Source organism: Sapajus apella, unplaced genomic scaffold, assembly GCF_009761245.1.
Source record: "Sapajus apella isolate SASKATOON/1434 unplaced genomic scaffold, GSC_monkey_1.0 scaffold127, whole genome shotgun sequence".
Classification (NCBI taxonomy): Eukaryota; Metazoa; Chordata; class Mammalia; order Primates; family Cebidae; genus Sapajus; species Sapajus apella.
In genome coordinates this window covers 993,935-1,010,213 of record NW_022437067.1, presented here as the reverse complement: position 1 = coordinate 1,010,213, position 16,279 = coordinate 993,935, and the positions used below count along the sequence as shown (strand labels likewise).

The following is a 16,279-nucleotide window of genomic DNA, read 5'->3' as shown; positions in this document are numbered from 1 at the left end:
CGGACACCGCGGCTTGTCCACCCACTGCTCTATCTGTTGTTGCTGATCCACTTCAAAGTACATTGGCAAAACCGTAACAACACTCAGCCGAGCACGGTGGCTCACACCTATATCCCAGCACTTTGGGAGGCCGAGGTGGGCAGATCATGAGGTTAGAAGATCAAGACCAGCCTGGCCAACATGGTGAAACCCCATCTCTACTAAAAATACAAAAGCTAGCTGGGTATGGTGGCGTGTGCCTGTAATCCCAGCTACTCTCAAGGCTGAGGCATGAGAATTGCTTCAACCCAGGAGGCAGAAGTTGCAGTGAGCCAAGATCACACCACTGCACTCCAGCCACAGAGTGAGACTCCATCTCAAAAAAAAAAAAAATTGTAGTGTTCAACACTCCACCCTTAGACACGTCAGCGTGCATCTCCAGTAAACCAGGGACCCACTCATCATTGAGTAATTAGCTTGCACCCGACCTGCCACGTGGCAAATGGCTCCTGGCTCAGCTGTGAGCGTGAGGCCCTGCGGCCGACCCCATCCAGGCCAGACTCCAGGGCGGCGGCTACGGCAGCACGAGCATCTCCCGGAGGCTGGTGGGGACGTCGCATCTCCTAAGAACTCATGGGCTAAGGCAGGTCCTACGGCCAGGGCCTGCGACGGGGGAGCAGGGAGAGGAGCAACGAGTGGGGCAGGGGAAGGGCAGAGACCAAGCTCTGTGTCCGCCCAGCAAGATCGGCAGGCGCCCTCACGGTCACCCGTGACCCAGGCCACACTGCCCCCAAGCCACCTTTTTTTTTTTTAATTTATTAATTTATTTATTTTAAAGACAGGGTTTCACCTTGTTGGTCAGGCGGGTCTTGAACTCCTGACCTCAGGTGATCCGCCCGCCTTGGCCTCCAAAGTGCTTGGATTGCAGGCGTGAGCCACCGCGCCCGGCCTCCGAGCCACCTTTGATGAGCACCCGAGTAACCCTCCATCTTCCTTCTTCACTGCTGTTGCTGTGGGGAGGGGCGGGGATGACAGTCACTGTTGGCGGCTTTTTTCTCTCTGCTTCTTCGTGGACTCGCTGATGCTTACGTGTTTGGTGTGTTCCAGTCACTTCAGTGTCCCTTCCTCTTGGCACTCAAGTGGCCTCGCCATGGCCCTGGCAGCTGCAGCCCCGCTTGGGCTCCTGCAGGGACTGCCGCCGCCCTAGGGCGCCCCAGCAACCCCTTGCCCCGTGGCCTCTGCCTTCTCCTCCGAGCGGTGACGGTCGGTCGGGGCGGCACTCCGCTGTGCAGGCTGGTGGTGAACCAAGACTCAGGCCCAGGACGTGGAGCCCCAGGGCCGGAGGCACCAAGGAGTCCTGCCCCGCAGACGGCTGGGCCTCGGCTCCTTCCTGCTCAGCCTGGGAGCGCAGCAGGAGTCTGGTGCTGGCCGGTTCCGCTCCGGATCCACATCAGGGAGCACGTGTGTGGCGTGGCCCCGGGTGTCCGGCCAAGCAGCCCGGCCTCTCCCGACCCTTCGGCTCCCCTGTGCAAGGCCTTGCTTCTCCAGGGGAGCGTCCTGGTCAGGGGCTGTAAAAACCCACTGGGCAAGGTGGCTCACGCCTGGAATCCCAGCACTTTGGGAGGCTGGGGCGGGTGGACCAAAAGGTCACAAAATTTAGACCATCCTGGCCAACATGGTGAAACCCCAACTCTACTAAAAATAGAAAAAAAAAATTAGCCGGGCATAGTGGCAGACATCTGTAGTCCCAGCTACTCAGGGGGCTGAGGCAGGAGGATCACTTGAACCCAGGAGGTGGAGGTTGCAGTGAGCTGAGGTCACAGCATTGCACTCCAGCCTGGGCAACAGAGTGAGACTCTGTCTCAAACAAACAAACAAACAAGCCGGGCGTGGTGGCTCACGCCTGTAATCCAAGCACTTTGGAGGCCAAGGCGGGAGGATCACCTGAGGTCGGGAGTTCAAGACCAGCCTGACAAACACGGTGAAACCCCGTCTTTATTTTTTATTTATTTATTTATTTATTTATTTTTTGAGACGGAGTTTCACTCATGTTACCCAGGCTGGAGTGCAATGGCGCGATCTCGGCTCACCGCAACCTCCGCCTCCTGGGTTCAGGCAATTCTCCTGCCTCAGCCTCCTGAGTAGCTGGGATTACAGGCACGCACCACCATGCCCAGCTAATTTTTTGTAATTTTGGTAGAGACGGGGTTTCACCATGTTGACCAGGATGGTCTTGATCTCTTGACCTCGTGATCCACCCGCCTCGGCCTCCCAAAGTGCTGGGATTACAGGCTTGAGCCACCGCGCCCGGCCATACCCCGTCTTTAATTAAAAAAACAAACAAACAAAACAGTAAAACCCCCGTCTGAGCAAGGGGCGAATAGGACCCCGGCGGTGCAGGAGGGAGGGAGGCGGCCTCCTTTGTCTGGATCCCGGCCACTCTCTGCCAACCACATCCATTTGCATTGGCAGCCCCCAGTCCTGCTTCTGGAGCAGGAGCACAGAGTAGGGAGTCCCCGGACCCCCAAACTCAGAGCCCAGAAAAGCCTTTCGAGGGGGGCCCTTGGGCAGAGCCGAGGTTCAGCCCCAGCCTGCGTCCTTAGCCAGTGACCCACACTTCTGTGGCTCGTGGCCCACGGCAGGTGTGGTGAGGCACCGCCACGGAGGGCGTGCTCCCGTTCTGGAAGGACGTGCCCTGGGTACGTGCATCCCAAGCATGGCTGATCTCTCCCAGGAGTGACACCGTTGCTCAGGACCTCCAAAGCCCCGTGCCCAATCTCCTTGTCCGGGCCCTGCGTCCTCCCAGTGAACCCGGTCACTCTCGGAAGCGGGTTCCCGCTTGATGTTCTTAAAACCAGACCCGCGTGTGCACCTGGTCACAAGCGACACGTCTGACTTCTGGACTGAACTGCACACCGGGCTGTGCAGTGCCTGGCACACACAAATGCTGGCCACAGCCTTGCCTGGAGCCACGCGCAGGCCTCACACTCCCTGTGGCCTGGCATGTGGCCCTGGGTTCACTCTGTGTCCTCTGGCAGCTGTCCCTTGACAAGGAGCTCATCGACTTCGGCAGCTACGTGGTGGGAGAGACCACGTCTCGGACCATCACGCTGACCAACGTCGGGGGCTTGGGCACGAGTTTCAAGATCCTGCCAGCTTCAGAGCCCTGCGAGGTGGACAACTCCCATTCCATCCTGAAATTAGTGAGTGTGCGCTCGGCCAAGGGGGAGTGTGGGGCCCCATCCCCCAAATGTAGTCCCATGTGGGTGAACAGGGGTGATGATATGAGGGTGTCTGCAGTGGGCCTGGGAGGACATGAGGAGTGCCGGGTCTCCTCAAACCAGCCTAAGCAGGAGAGGCAAGCTTCCGTAGGACACCTGCGGTCACCTGGCCTCAGGAGCGGTGGCAGCAGGACACCCCCTTTCTCAGGCATGCAGTGGCAGGGGCGCTGGCCAGCAGCTCCAGGCCTGAGGGCCCCAGGAGACCCAGCCTCCCCTGATAGGCCTCTGAAGCCCCAGGTGTGGGGGTGGGAGGGCTGGACAGGTGCACTCCATGGCTGTAGCTGCACCTGTTCCAAATGTGAGTGTGTCTTGTCCTGTCACAGGCAGGGGTGGCCCAGGGCTCAGGCAGAGGGAAGGCTCAGCCTCCAGCCAGCCAGGGAGAAAGGCGGGTCGGACCAAGAGGAAGACATGGCTCCACACTCTCAGACTGGGGCAGCGCAACCCTGCCCACCCGGCCTAGAGGGAGGGAGGGAGGCTGAGGGGTGACCCTGAGCCTCTGGGCGAGCTGCTACTGTGACCCACAACCAGGAAGGGTGAGACGGGGTGGGGTCAGCAAGGAGGCAGCTGAGGGGCCACACTGGAGCCAGGCCCCAGGCCCCCATGCCTGTCCCGGGAGTCCTGGCCGCTGAACAGGAAAAGGAGGTGGGAAACATCGAAGCTGGACGCTACGTTTCCCTCCCTAGAGCAGCCTCCTGATCTACGAGGAGAAAAGTGTGTACGACAAAGCCGCCACCAGCATCTCTGAGCAGCCGCTGGAGGGCAACGAGTTCTCCCAGGTGGACCTGCAGAGCCGGAGGGCGGCGGAGAAGCTGGACCAGTTGCAGGGGGAGGCAGAGCCCGAAGGTGAGCCGGCAGTGAGGGCCCCAGGCCAGCACTCCAGGGCCCTGAGAGGCCAGGGGAGGGCTGGAAAGTAGAGAACCTTCCCAGGCCTTCGATGGTAAGTGATGGTCAAGCAAGAAAACGTTCATATGTGCCACTAAGTGTTGTTTTGGAGCGGATCGAAATGTGCACTCACGTTGACGCTAACAAGGCGTTGATGCTCGAAGGCATCCTCCAGCACTGGCCCAGCAGGCGGCCCGCGGGTGGGAAGAGGCTCCTTGGTGCTCTCTGGACGGGCTGCACTTCGGGGGCTTCTGTCTACCTCTGCAGCTGTGTTAGATTCGCACCAGCGGGAAGGGGTGCCGAGATACGGGAGGGCCCTGCCGCCCCTGCGCCGCCCACCCTCCACCCCTCCGCTGCCGGGAAGCGCTCGCGTCTGCTCCTCACCTCTCTGGAAAGTTTTCCAACGAGTGGAGATCTGGGAACCGCCGGCTCCTCCTGTGTGTCTGTGGCCTGCGTGTTCCTCGCCCTGGAGCTGGCCGGTTCACCGCGGCGTACGCCAGTCGCCCTTCCTGTCCTCACCCCGTGCGTGCGGCATTTCCTGTCCTGAGCGAGCCTCAGGTTCAAGATCCTCCTCCCTCCAGCGCACGCTTGGGAGCATTTGTGGTGCACACTGCTGCGTGCACGGCCACACTGCACCCCGCTCCAGCCCGTGTGTGAGTTCCCGTGGCGTGTGAGTTCCCACGGGGCATGTGCTGGGGTTTCCCACCTGCATCACAGGGCGTAGCCAGCCTCGCTGGCACTAGCTTATATCAAAGTGAGTTCTTTTTCAATCCATTTTATTGAGACAGGGTCTCGCTGTGCCGCCCAGGCTGGAGTGCAGTGGTGCAGTCACAGCTCACTGCAGCCTCGACCTCACGGGCTCAAGCAATCCTCCTGCCTCAGCTCCTAGTGCCTGAGACGACAGGCACACGCCACCACACCTAGCTAGTTTTTATATTTTTTGTAGAGACAGGGTTTCTCCATGTCTCCCAGACTGGTCTTGAACTCCTGAACTCACCCTGTCTGCCCACCTCAGCCTCCCAAAGTGCTGGATTACAAGCGTGAGCCACCTCACCCAGCCCACCAAGTTCTTTGTTGACCAGGCTGGTCTCAAACTCCTGACCTCAGGCGATACCCTCGTCTCGGCCTCCCAAAGTGCTAGGATTACAGGCATGAGCCACCGCACCTGGCCATCAAGCAGAGTCTCTGAACTGTGGGAACTAGCCATTGGAAGACTTCATTAAAATGTGGAGTCTCCCAGAACTAACTATGGATCAATGCAATTCCAACCAAAATTCCAGGAAGATTTTTAACAGAAATTGACAAGCTTATTGTAACATTTATATGGAAATCCAAAGGACCTAAAGTGACCAAAACAACTTTAAAAAAAAAAAAAATTTCCATGCCTGTAATCCCAGCACTTTGGGAGGCTGAGGTGGGTGGATCACGAGGTCAAGATATCAAGACCATCCTGGCCAACACAGTGAAACTCCACCTCTACGAAAAATACAAAACTTAGCTGCTCAGGAGACAGAGGCAGGAGAATCGCTTGAACCAGGAGGTCGGAGGCTGCAGTGAGCTGAGATCGCGCCACTGCACTCCAGCCTGGCGACAGAGCGAGACCCTGGCTCAAAAGAAAAACACGTCAAGGACTTGCACTACCTGATTTTGAGGTCACTATAAAGTACAGTGACAAGCAATGTGGTGCTAGACAGAGAGACCCAATGGAACAAGAGAGTCCACAAATAGACACACAATGTTAGCCACCTGGTTTTGGACAGAGGGGGCAAAGATAATTGCTTGGAGAAAGAACGATCTTTTCAACAAGTGAGGCCATGGCAGTTGGAGAAGCATAAGTCCCCGGACGCAGCCTGGCTCTGTGTCGCCACCCAGATTCCATCTCAAACTAACCCCACGCGTGGAGAGAGGGCTCTGTAATGCTCAGGTGTCAAGGGAGGAAAGTGGTTGAATTGTGGGAGCGGCTTCCCCCATGCTGGTCTCGTGCTAGTGAGTCGATTCTCATGAGATCTGATGATTTTATAAAGCGAAAAGCCTGACGCTAGCAAGCGCTGGTGAGGAGCAGCTGGAACCCTGATGCCGCCCCCGGGAGCGCAGAATGGGAAACGTTCAGCAGCAGAGCCGGACGCCCAGCAAGCCCGCTCCTCGGTATCCAGCAAGAGAAGCAAAAAGAGATTCACGTGAAAACCGGCATGTGAATGTTTGTAGCGGGCTTATTTGCAATCGGCGAAAACCAAAGACCCTAATATCCCACACCTGGGGAGTGGACAGAGACACTGTGGGGTCCCTGCCACGCGGCGCCTCTGAGCAGCAAACAGGCGTGGACCTTTGAGAGGGGCAGTGGCGTGGGCTGGTCTCCAGTGCATCCTGCAAAAGGAAGGAACTCAGACACAAAGACTGCAAGCTCTGTGACTCCATCTTTGTGACATTCTGGAAAATAAATATTTTTCCTAAAAAAGGCAAAACTATAGAGACAGAAAATAGATGACCGGACCGGGAGTGGTGGCTCACGCCTGTAATCCAAGCACTTTGGAGGCCAAAGCGGGCAGATCACCTGAGGTCGGGAGTTCAGGACCAGCCTGACCAACATGGTGAAACCGAGTCTTTTTTTTTTTTTTGAGACGGAGTTTCGCTCTTGTTACCCAGGCTGGAGTGCAATGGCGCGATCTCGGCTCACCGCAACCTCCGCCTCCTGGGCTCAGGCAATTCTCCTGCCTCAGCCTCCTGAGTAGCTGGGACTACAGGCACGCGCCACCATGCCCAGCTAATTTTTTGTAGTTTTTAGTAGAGACGGGGTTTCACCATGTTGACCAGGATGGTCTCGATCTCTTGACCTCGTGATCCACCCGCCTCGGCCTCCCAAAGTGCTGGGATTACAGGCGTGAGCCACCGCGCCCGGCCAGAAACCCAGTCTTTAAAAAAAAAAAAAATAGATGACCGGTTGCTGGGGCAGGGGGAGGGGCTGACTAGAAGGGGGCCCAGGATGTGTGGGGGGAGGGGACTGCTCAGTGTCTTGATTGCCGTGATGCATGTGCAAGCACGTGCATTTGTCGAAACTGCAGAAAGTTACACTAAGAAGAGTCCATTTTACTATATGCAACTTATTCCTTAAAAAAAAAATAGAGAAAAATCACTCACACAGAAAGAACAGAAAGTACTACAGTTGGCCAGGCACAGTGGCTCACGCCTGTAATCCCAGCACTTTGGGAGGCCAAGCGGATCACTTGAGGTCAGGAGTTGGAGACCAGCCTGGCCAACATGGCAAAACCCCGTCTCTACTAAAAATACAGAAAATTTGCCAGACATGGTGGCGGGCACCTGTAATCCCGGCTACTTGGGAGGCTGAGGCACTTGAATCGCTTGAACCCGGGAGGCAGAGATTGTGGCGAGCCGAGATCACGCCACTGCACTCCAGCCTGGGTGAGGGAGGAAGACTCTGTCTCCAAAAAAAAAAAAAAAAAAGAAAGAAAGTATTGCAGTGTTGCATGATTCAGATACAGGTATTATCAGACATCAAAAATCAAATAAGTATGCTTAATACATTGAAAAATACTACATGGTGAGACCTCATCGCTACAAAAAAAAATTAGCCAGTCGGGCCGGGCGCGGTGGCTCATGCCTGTAATCCTAGCACTTTGGGAGGCCGAGGTGGGTGGATCACCTGAGGTCAGGAGTTCAAGACCAGCCTGGCCATCATGGTGAAACACCATCTTTAAAAATAAAGAAAGAAAGAAAAGAAAAAAAAATTAGCCAGTCATGGTGACATGCATGTACAGTCCCAGCTGCTCAGGAGCCTGAGCTGGAAGGATCACTTGAGCCTGGGAAGTTGAGGCTGTACTGAGCCATGATCACGCCACTGCGTGGTAGCCTGAGTACCAGTGAGATCCTGCCGAAAGAAAAAAAGGAAGAAAGAAAAGAAAATACTAGAAAAGGAGGCCAGGCCGTGGTAGCCCATGCCTGTAATCCCAACACTTTGGAAGGCCAACGCAGGAGCATTGCTTGAGCCCAGATGTTTGGGATCAGCCTAAGCAACGTAATAAGACCCTGTCTACAAAAACAGAAACAAAAAAAATTAATTAGCCAAGCATGGTGGTACACACCTGTAGTCACTTGAAACCAGGCGGTCAAAGCTACAGGGAGCAGTGATTGGACCGCTGCCCTTCAGCCTGGGCAACAGAGCGAGGCCTCGTCTCTAAAAACAAAATAGCTGCTGACCCCAGAGTCTGACCACCTGGGCAGTGGTGACTCCCAAGGCAGCCACAGTGGAGGGCAGCTGACCCAGCCATGCCCCTTCCACAGTCAGAACGGGGGGCCGTTGGCCGGGCGCGGTGGCTCACACCTGTAATCACAGCCCTTTGGGAGGCCAAGGCTTGAGGTCAGGAGTTCGAGACCAGCCTGGCCAACACAGTGAAACCCCATCTCTACTAAAAATACAAAAATTAGCTGGGCATGATGGCGGGTGCCTGTGATCCCGGACACTCTGGAGGCCGAGGCAGGAGAATCACTTGAACCCGGGAGGTGGAGGTTGCAGTGAGCCAAGATCGCACATTGCATTCCAGTCTGGAGGACAGAACAAGACTCCGTCTCAAAAAAAAAAGAACCAGGGGCCCTGCAGCCTTTACAGCTCCAGACCCCAGCAGTGATGCCTGCTTCAGAGTCGTCGTCTGCTCCTGAAGAGCCCTGGGCTTAGTCCGTACCCTAAGCCCAGGACCTGCTCTGGCATGCTCACCAGGGCTCCCCATGGTGACCTGGCCTGGCCAGCAGCCCAGCTGCTCTGACCCCACCTGGCAGTGCAACAGAGGCCAAAGGAGAACGCCCACCTGCACGTGGCTTCTCGAATGACGTCTGTTCAGGTGCAAAGTCAGCAAAAAGTGCTGTTCAGACTTGCGAGGGAGCTGCTCTGCTACCAGGACCTTGCTGACCAATGGCCGGCCAGTGCCCCCAGAACCCAGCGGCAGAAACCAGGCCGGGCCCCCAGAACCCAGCGGCAGAAACCAGGCCAGTGCCCCCAGAACCCAGCAGCAGAAACCAGGTCGGTGCCCCCAGAACCCAGCGGCAGAAACCAGGCCGGTGCCCCCAGAGCCCAGCGGCAGAAACCAGGCCGATGCCCCCAGAGCCCAGCGGCACGTGGCGACCAGGAGCCCGCCATGGGGAGGCGCTGACTGGACATGCCAGCAGCTCGTGCCTGTAGTGAACACACACCTGCAGCTGTGGGAACTTAGGTGACCAGTTACGATCGTGAGAGAATAAAAATCCCCAAAAGATGATATTGTTAGAATTTTTTGGACTTAGCTGTCCTTCCCACTCCAGCATTTAATACCCTCGCCCTGGGGCTGGCAGGTTGTGAGGAAATGGAGCTCTTTGGGAGAGGGCTTCCTGAGCCCTCCTGGCACGCTGGGGACTGGCTGCACCCTCTCTGGGCCTTGGTCCCCCAAGGGACCTCATGGACGGTTCCACCGTGTTCAGGAAGGACAGAGCCCATGGTATGGGTTTGGGGGTGGTGACCATGTCCCAAGGGGGCCTGGGCTGCGCTGCCTCCCCCGACAACCCTCACCTCTGGATGCCCCTTCTCTTCTAGAAGCAGAGAGATTAACCACGACAATACCGCCCAGCGAAGAACAGACGGAGATAACACTGGGGGAGGTCAGCCGGCCCAGCCTGCTTAGGCCTTAATATACCTGCAGCAAGCCGAGACACCACCCGCCTTCCCCCAGCCCCAGCTGCACCCCAACCCACTGGCCCTCACCCCGAGGTCGCCTTTCCATCTGACCAGAGATAGGCCAGGCTCTGCCCACCGGGGACTTGCAGACCCCAGGCGTCTTGTACTGTCAGCTGGCGTGGGGGCCACCCCCTCCCCAAGCCGGGCAGTGCAGGAACAGAGCCACAGAGTGTTTCCCGGGTGTGGGGCACTGGGTGAAACGGGATAGACACTGGCAGTGGCCTCCCTGGCTGAGACACATAAGCTCCTGAGCAGGGGAGGGTGTGGGGGAAATTCAGGCTGCCTCCAGCTCCCCTGGCTGAGATCCCACGACAGTAAGTCCTCCAAGGGCTGGGCCAGGCCCAGGACCTGTGTGGCCAAGTGGCCTCCCTGGGACCCGGGTCCCACCACCTTCCAGCCTTGCAACTGTGCGCCATTGTGAGGGCTGGGAGGGGATCCTGAAAGCCATGAAGCCTGGCTGACCCCTTGGCATCTCCTCCGTGCAGATAACACAGGGGGACATTGGCCCCTTCAGCTCCATCAGGGTGCCCATCATCTTCACCCCAATGGTCCCAGGAGACATCCAAGCCAGGTTCAAGGTCACGTTTAAGAACCACCAGTGCCCAACGGTGAGTACTCTGCTGCCACGCCACACGCATCACCCCAGGGGGCCCCTCCCTCCGCAGCCTGGTGCAGGGGCTGCCCTTGGCCACAAGGTCACCATTTGCCCATGCTTGGATGGCCAGTTGGTGGCATGGATGGCTGGCACCACAGTTCACAACACACACACATGAGTGCGCACACATGCACGCTGGCATACACATGTAGGCACAGGGACACAGACATATGCCCATCCAAAAACATGCATGTTACACACATGCACTCACAGAGTCCTTACACACACATGCACAGAGTCCTTACATGAGCACATTTACACAGAGCCCTTACACACACATGTACACATGCACACTTACAAAGCCCTTACACACACATGCACACACAGAACCCTTACATGCTCACATCTACACAGAGCCCTTACACACATGTGCACATGCACACACACAGAGACCTTACACACACATGCACACACAAAGCCCTTACATACACATGTACACATGCACACACACAAAGTCCTTACACATGCACACACAGAGCCCTTACACACACATGTACACAGAGCCCTTACACACACATGTACACATAGAGCCCTTACATGCTTACATGTACACACAGCCCTTACACACACATGTGCACATGCACACACTCAGAGACCTTACACGCACATTTCTTTTTTGAGTCAGGATCTCGTTCTGTCACTCAGCCTGCAGTGCAGTGGCAGGATGACAGCTCACTTCAGCCTCTAACTCCAGAGCTCAAGTGATCCTCCTGCCTCAGCCTCCCAAGTAGCTGGGTATTACAGATGTGTGCCACCGTGTCTGGCTAACTTTTGTGTTTTTAGTAGAGACCAGATTTTGCCATGTTGGCCAGGCTGGTCTCGAACTCTTGACGTCAAGTGATCCACCTGCCTTGGCCTCCCAAAGTGTTGGGATTACAGGCGTGAGCCACTGCGCCTGGCCATAGGCGACAACTTTCTATGTTTAAAAATTCCTCTGCACCCCCTACATACCCGCTCTGCCCCTTGGGCTGGGGCGGTCGCCTGTCCCAGGCGGAGGCTTCTGGCATCCTTGAAAGTGTCCAGAGTCCTCGGCTCACCCCACAGCACCAGGACAGCACCACTGCGTAGGCGGCTTCCTGCTGGGCTACTGCGCTTCCCCGGCCCGGGCTTGGCAGCCCTCCCAAAGCCTCACTCATCCTCTCCATCCTCCCGAGGCCCCAGGAGTCAGTGCTTGGGGCGAAGCAGATCTCACGATCTCGGCTGACTGCAACCTCTGCCTCCTGGATTCAAGCGGTTCTTGCGCCTCAGTGTTCCACGTAGCTGGGACCACAAGCACATGCCACAATGCCTGGCTAGTTTTCGTATTGTTTTTAGAGATGGGGGTCTTGCCATGCTGCCCAGGCTGGTCTCAAACTCCTGGGCTCAAGCAGTCCTCCCACTTTGGCCTCCCAAAGTGCAGAATTACAAGTGTGAGCCACCGTGCTCGGTCAGAAAAAGGTTTTTTCTAAACACCTAAACATGTTAATTGGTATGAAGCTGAGTGGTAGGTCCTTGGTGATCCAGTATTCTGTTCTAGTAATATTTGAATATTCTGAAAATAAAAAGAGGCCAGGAGGCCGGGCGCGGTGGCTCACGCCTGTAATCCCAGCACTGTGGGAGGCTGAGGCAGGCAGATCACGAGGTCAAGAGATCGAGACCATCCTGGTCAACATGGTGAAACCCCATCTCTACTAAAAATACAAAAAATTATCTGGGCGTGGTGGCGCGTGCCTGTAATCCCAGCTACTCAGGAGGTTGAGGCAGGAGAATTGCCTGAACCCAGGAGGCGGAGGTTGCGGTGAGCCGAGATCGCGCCATTGCACTCCAGCCTGGGTAACAAGAGTGAAACTCCGTCTCAAAAAAAAAAAAGAGGCCAGGAACGGTGGCTCACGCCTGTAATCCCAGCACTTTGAGAGGCCGAGGCAGGCAGATCACGAGGTCAGGAGATGGAGAACATCCTGGCCAACATGGTGAAACCCCGTCTCTACTAAAATACAAAAAAATTAACTGGGTGTGGTGGCACACACCTGTAGTCCCAGCTACTCGGGAGGCTGAGGCAGGGGAATCACTTGAACCCGGGAAGTGGAGGTTGCAGTGAGCCAAGATCACGCCACTGCACTCCAGCTGGGCAACAGAGCAAGACTCTGTCTCAAAAAGAAAAAAGAAAAGAAAGAAAAAGAATATTTGGCCAGGCATGGTGGCTCAAACCTATAGTCCCAGCACTTTGGGAGTTCAAGGTGGGTGGACTCCCTGCGGTCAGGAGTTCAAGACCAGCCTGGCCAACAAGGCGAAACCGTGTCTCTACTAAAAATACAAAAATTAGCCCGGTGTGGTGGCGGGTGCCGGTAGTCCCAGCTACTTGGGAGGCTGAGGCAGGAGAATTGCTTGAACACAGGAGACAGAGGTTGCAGTGAGCCAAGATTGCACCACTGCACTCCAGCCTGGGCGACGGAGCAAGGCTGTCTCAAAAAAAAAAAACATTTTAAATGGTATGAAATGTGCCACAGCAGCCCAAAGAGTCAGAGAAGCTGAAGCCCATGAAACCTTCCTGCTGGGAGCTGTGTCAGTGCTCACTGATGCCGCCTGCTTTGCCCAAGGAACTACCTGTTGCTGAGCTCATGTGTCCACATTCAGCTGCATTTTAGGGTCATGGGCATGGCCATCGATGTGCCAGTCTGGGTGTCAAGGCCCAGCGTGGACCTAAAGATCTGCATGTATGACCGGCTCTACCAGGACTCTGTACTCGTGCACACGCGGTGAGCCCCCGCCCGCCCCTGCACATTGGGTGAGCCCCCCGCCCACCCCTGCACACGCGGTGAGCCACTGCCAGCCTGGGCACAGAGGGTGAGCCCCCTACCCACGTGTACAAGCCGTGAGCCCCCCGGTGACACAGTGCCTGGGGTGGCCACGACTGCTGCCCAGGCCCTGAACGTCACCCTCTGTAGCAAGGCAGTGCTCAGCAGACGTGGTTGGGCAGAGTGACCTTGGTGGGGGTGACCCAGGGTCACCTGGGAGGTGCCAGTGTCATCATGGGGGCCGTCTCAGGGGGAGGCAGGAGGGTCAGAGTCAGGCGGATGTGGAGACACCACACGGCTGGCTTCCAAGACAGCGGAAGGGCCCCAAGGCCAGGACACTACAGCTTCTGGAGACTGTGAAAGGAGAGAATAAGCCTCTCCCCAGAGCCGCAGAAGGCACAGCACTGCCACAGCTGGGCCTTAGCTCTGTGGGCTCCATCTTGGCCTCTGACCTCCAGGATGCGGAGAGAAGGAATGCGCCTCTTTGATTTGGGGTCCTCCACTGGGGCAAGTCCTTTCCGCAGCCATGGGAAATGCACTGCCCGCCTGGGCCCGGCCAGTGTCCTCAGCCCCTCATGCACACAGGCAGGGTGAGCGGCCGCAGGAGACCCAGAGCCAGAGGAGGAAGCTTCCACGTGCAGAGTGCGGCGAGGGCTCCAGACACCAGAGCAAGCAGCCTGCCCTGAGGAGCCACGCCGGCGGGAAAGGCAGACAGAGGCGAGGCTGGGCTTGCAGGGTCTCCAAGATGGAGCCCCAGTGCTCTAGCACCAGGAGCATGGCACGGATGCGGAGGCCCCCGGCCCCGGCCCCAGCCCCAGGGGCAGCCACTGCCAAGGGTGACCTGGGTAGGAACAGCTCCCGCAGCACCTCCCTCCTGCTGTCTGACTCCTGTGGGCCCCTGCACAGGCCAGGAATGTGCAGCCTGCAGGTGGCGGGGAGCCAATGCAGGTGTCAGCGTCATGGCTGCTGTGAAGTCTGCTCACCTCTGGCATCTGTCCTGCCACAGCCTCTTGATGGCCTTGGAAACATGACAGAAAGGGCCCTGGTGTATCTGTCCGGCACTGGGTGCTGGGTGGGGCCCAGCTCTGTGGGTGGTCTCTGGCTGTGGCTCTGTGGGTGGCCTCCAGGGCTGTGGTTGTGGCTCTGTGGGTGGCCTCGGGGGCTGTCGTTGTGGCTCTGTGGGTGGCCTCTGGGGCTGTGACTATGGCTCTGTGGGTGGCCTCTGGGTCTGTGATTGCAGCTCTGTTGGTGGCCTCCGGGGCTGTGGCCTCTGGGGCTGTGGCTGCGGCTCTGTGGGTGGTCTCTGGGGTTGGGGCTGTGGCTCTGTGGGTGGCCTCTGGGCCTATGGTTGTGGCTCTGTGGGTGGCCTCCAGGGCTGTGGTTGTGGCTCTGTGGGTGGCCTCTGGGGCTGTGGCTGCGGCTCTGTGGGTGAACTCCGGGGCTGTGGTTGTGGCTCTGTGGGTGGCCTCTGGCGCTGTGGTTGCAGCTCTGTGAGTGGTCTCCGGCTGTGGTTTCATGACCTCAGTGTAGCCACGTGCTGGTTTGCACAGACTCTGGCCCTGCAAGGGAACTGGAAGGCAGAGCAGCGTCTGCTGCACAGGGAGGGCAGGGTCTCTGAGCACCTGGGTGCCCGCCTCACATGGGGCCCCAGCAGTAAGGGTGCAGCGGTCAGCGTGCTGGGACACACTGTGAGTGCCTCTGGATAGGGGTCTGAGGTCAGAGGCAGGTGTGAGGTGGACGGAGACGGGGCTACCACAGCATGGGTGGCTGTCACGTCGAAGCATAAGAGGGAGAAGAGATTTCCGCTGCCGCACCCTTCACATCCTCCCTCGTGGATTGCCTGGGGTGGCTGTGGTAGCATGGCCACACCACTGTGCCTAGCAGAGGCTCAAAGACAGGGAGGGGCGGGGCCTTCACTGTGGGAACAGGGAGGTCCCGGTGGTCCTGAGGTGGCTGTTGGCTTGAGAGAGCCGGAGGCGGAGACCAGATGCAGGGCCTGCCGGTGACTGCTGGGCACCTCGGCTCTCTTGGGCTGGTCTTGACTTGGAAGCTGCCATCATCACTGAGGCCTGTGGCCGTCCCAGGCCCCCACGTGCCCCATGCTTGAGCTGCAGGCTGTGGGGACACCCTGCGCAGGAGGCAGGCAGAGCCTTGAGGGAGGCGGTTGCACCCCTCGTGTGCCCTCCAGGGCCCTGCCCCCAGGGGCTGCCTGGCAGGTGCTCTCCCCGGAAAGCACTCCAGCTCCTTAGAGCCGATTAGGGCCATGCTTCCGTTTCACTGTGGTTATTTTTAAGAATTCCTCATCAGATTTCATTTCAGAAAATATAGCCCTTACAAAGCAGGGCTTTGGAGACTGATTGTCGAGGAGCACGTGCGTGGCTTGTGGGGGGGCTCTGGGCACCTGTCGGGGGCTTTGGTATTAGGAATGTTTTCGTAACTCCAAGCATTGAGCAGGCACAGTCACAGCTGTGGCGCCTGACCCAGTGCCCTGCGGTGCGTCCACAGATCGAAAGCTGCTCTGCGCCTGAGGTTCGAGGTGTGCACGGAGCTGAGGGCCCACCTGGAGCTCCTCCCTGAGACGGGCTACATCCAAGCACAGTCCTCCTACTCCGTGCAGCTCAAGTTCCTGCCCCGGTAGGTGCTGGGACCCTGGGGCCAGGGCAGGAGGGCGTGGGAGGATGTGGGCTCCAGCGCCCCTCGCCACTGGCCGCTCCATTCTTATTGCTGCTGGGGTCATCAGCCTCCGGGGATGTGTTCTGGGACAGAGGCCAAACACCGGGGCGGTGGGGGGGCACAGAGGCCAAACACCAGGGCAGGGGCGGAGACAGAGGCCGAACACCAGGGCCGGGACGGGGGGACAGAAGCCAAACACCAGGGCGAGGGGGGCGTGGACAGAGACCAAACACCAGGGCGGTGGGGGGACACAGAGGCCAAACACCAGGGCCGGGGCGGAGACAGAGGCCGAACACCAGGGCCGGGGCAGGGGGACAGA

General features: G+C 57.8%; 1 protein-coding gene across 1 annotated transcript; it reads left to right on the top strand.

Annotated features, from left to right (window-relative positions):
• Positions 1-481: 481 nt before the first annotated feature.
• LOC116539259 (cilia- and flagella-associated protein 74-like) lies at positions 482-15,925 on the top strand. Its single transcript, XM_032262005.1, has 9 exons — positions 482-584; positions 1,169-1,242; positions 2,452-2,484; positions 2,937-3,182; positions 3,944-4,103; positions 9,718-9,782; positions 10,344-10,466; positions 13,127-13,248; positions 15,793-15,925. Exons 1-9 carry the CDS (start codon positions 482-484, stop codon positions 15,923-15,925), a joined length of 1,059 nt encoding a protein of 352 aa, XP_032117896.1.
• Positions 15,926-16,279: the final 354 nt, after the last annotated feature.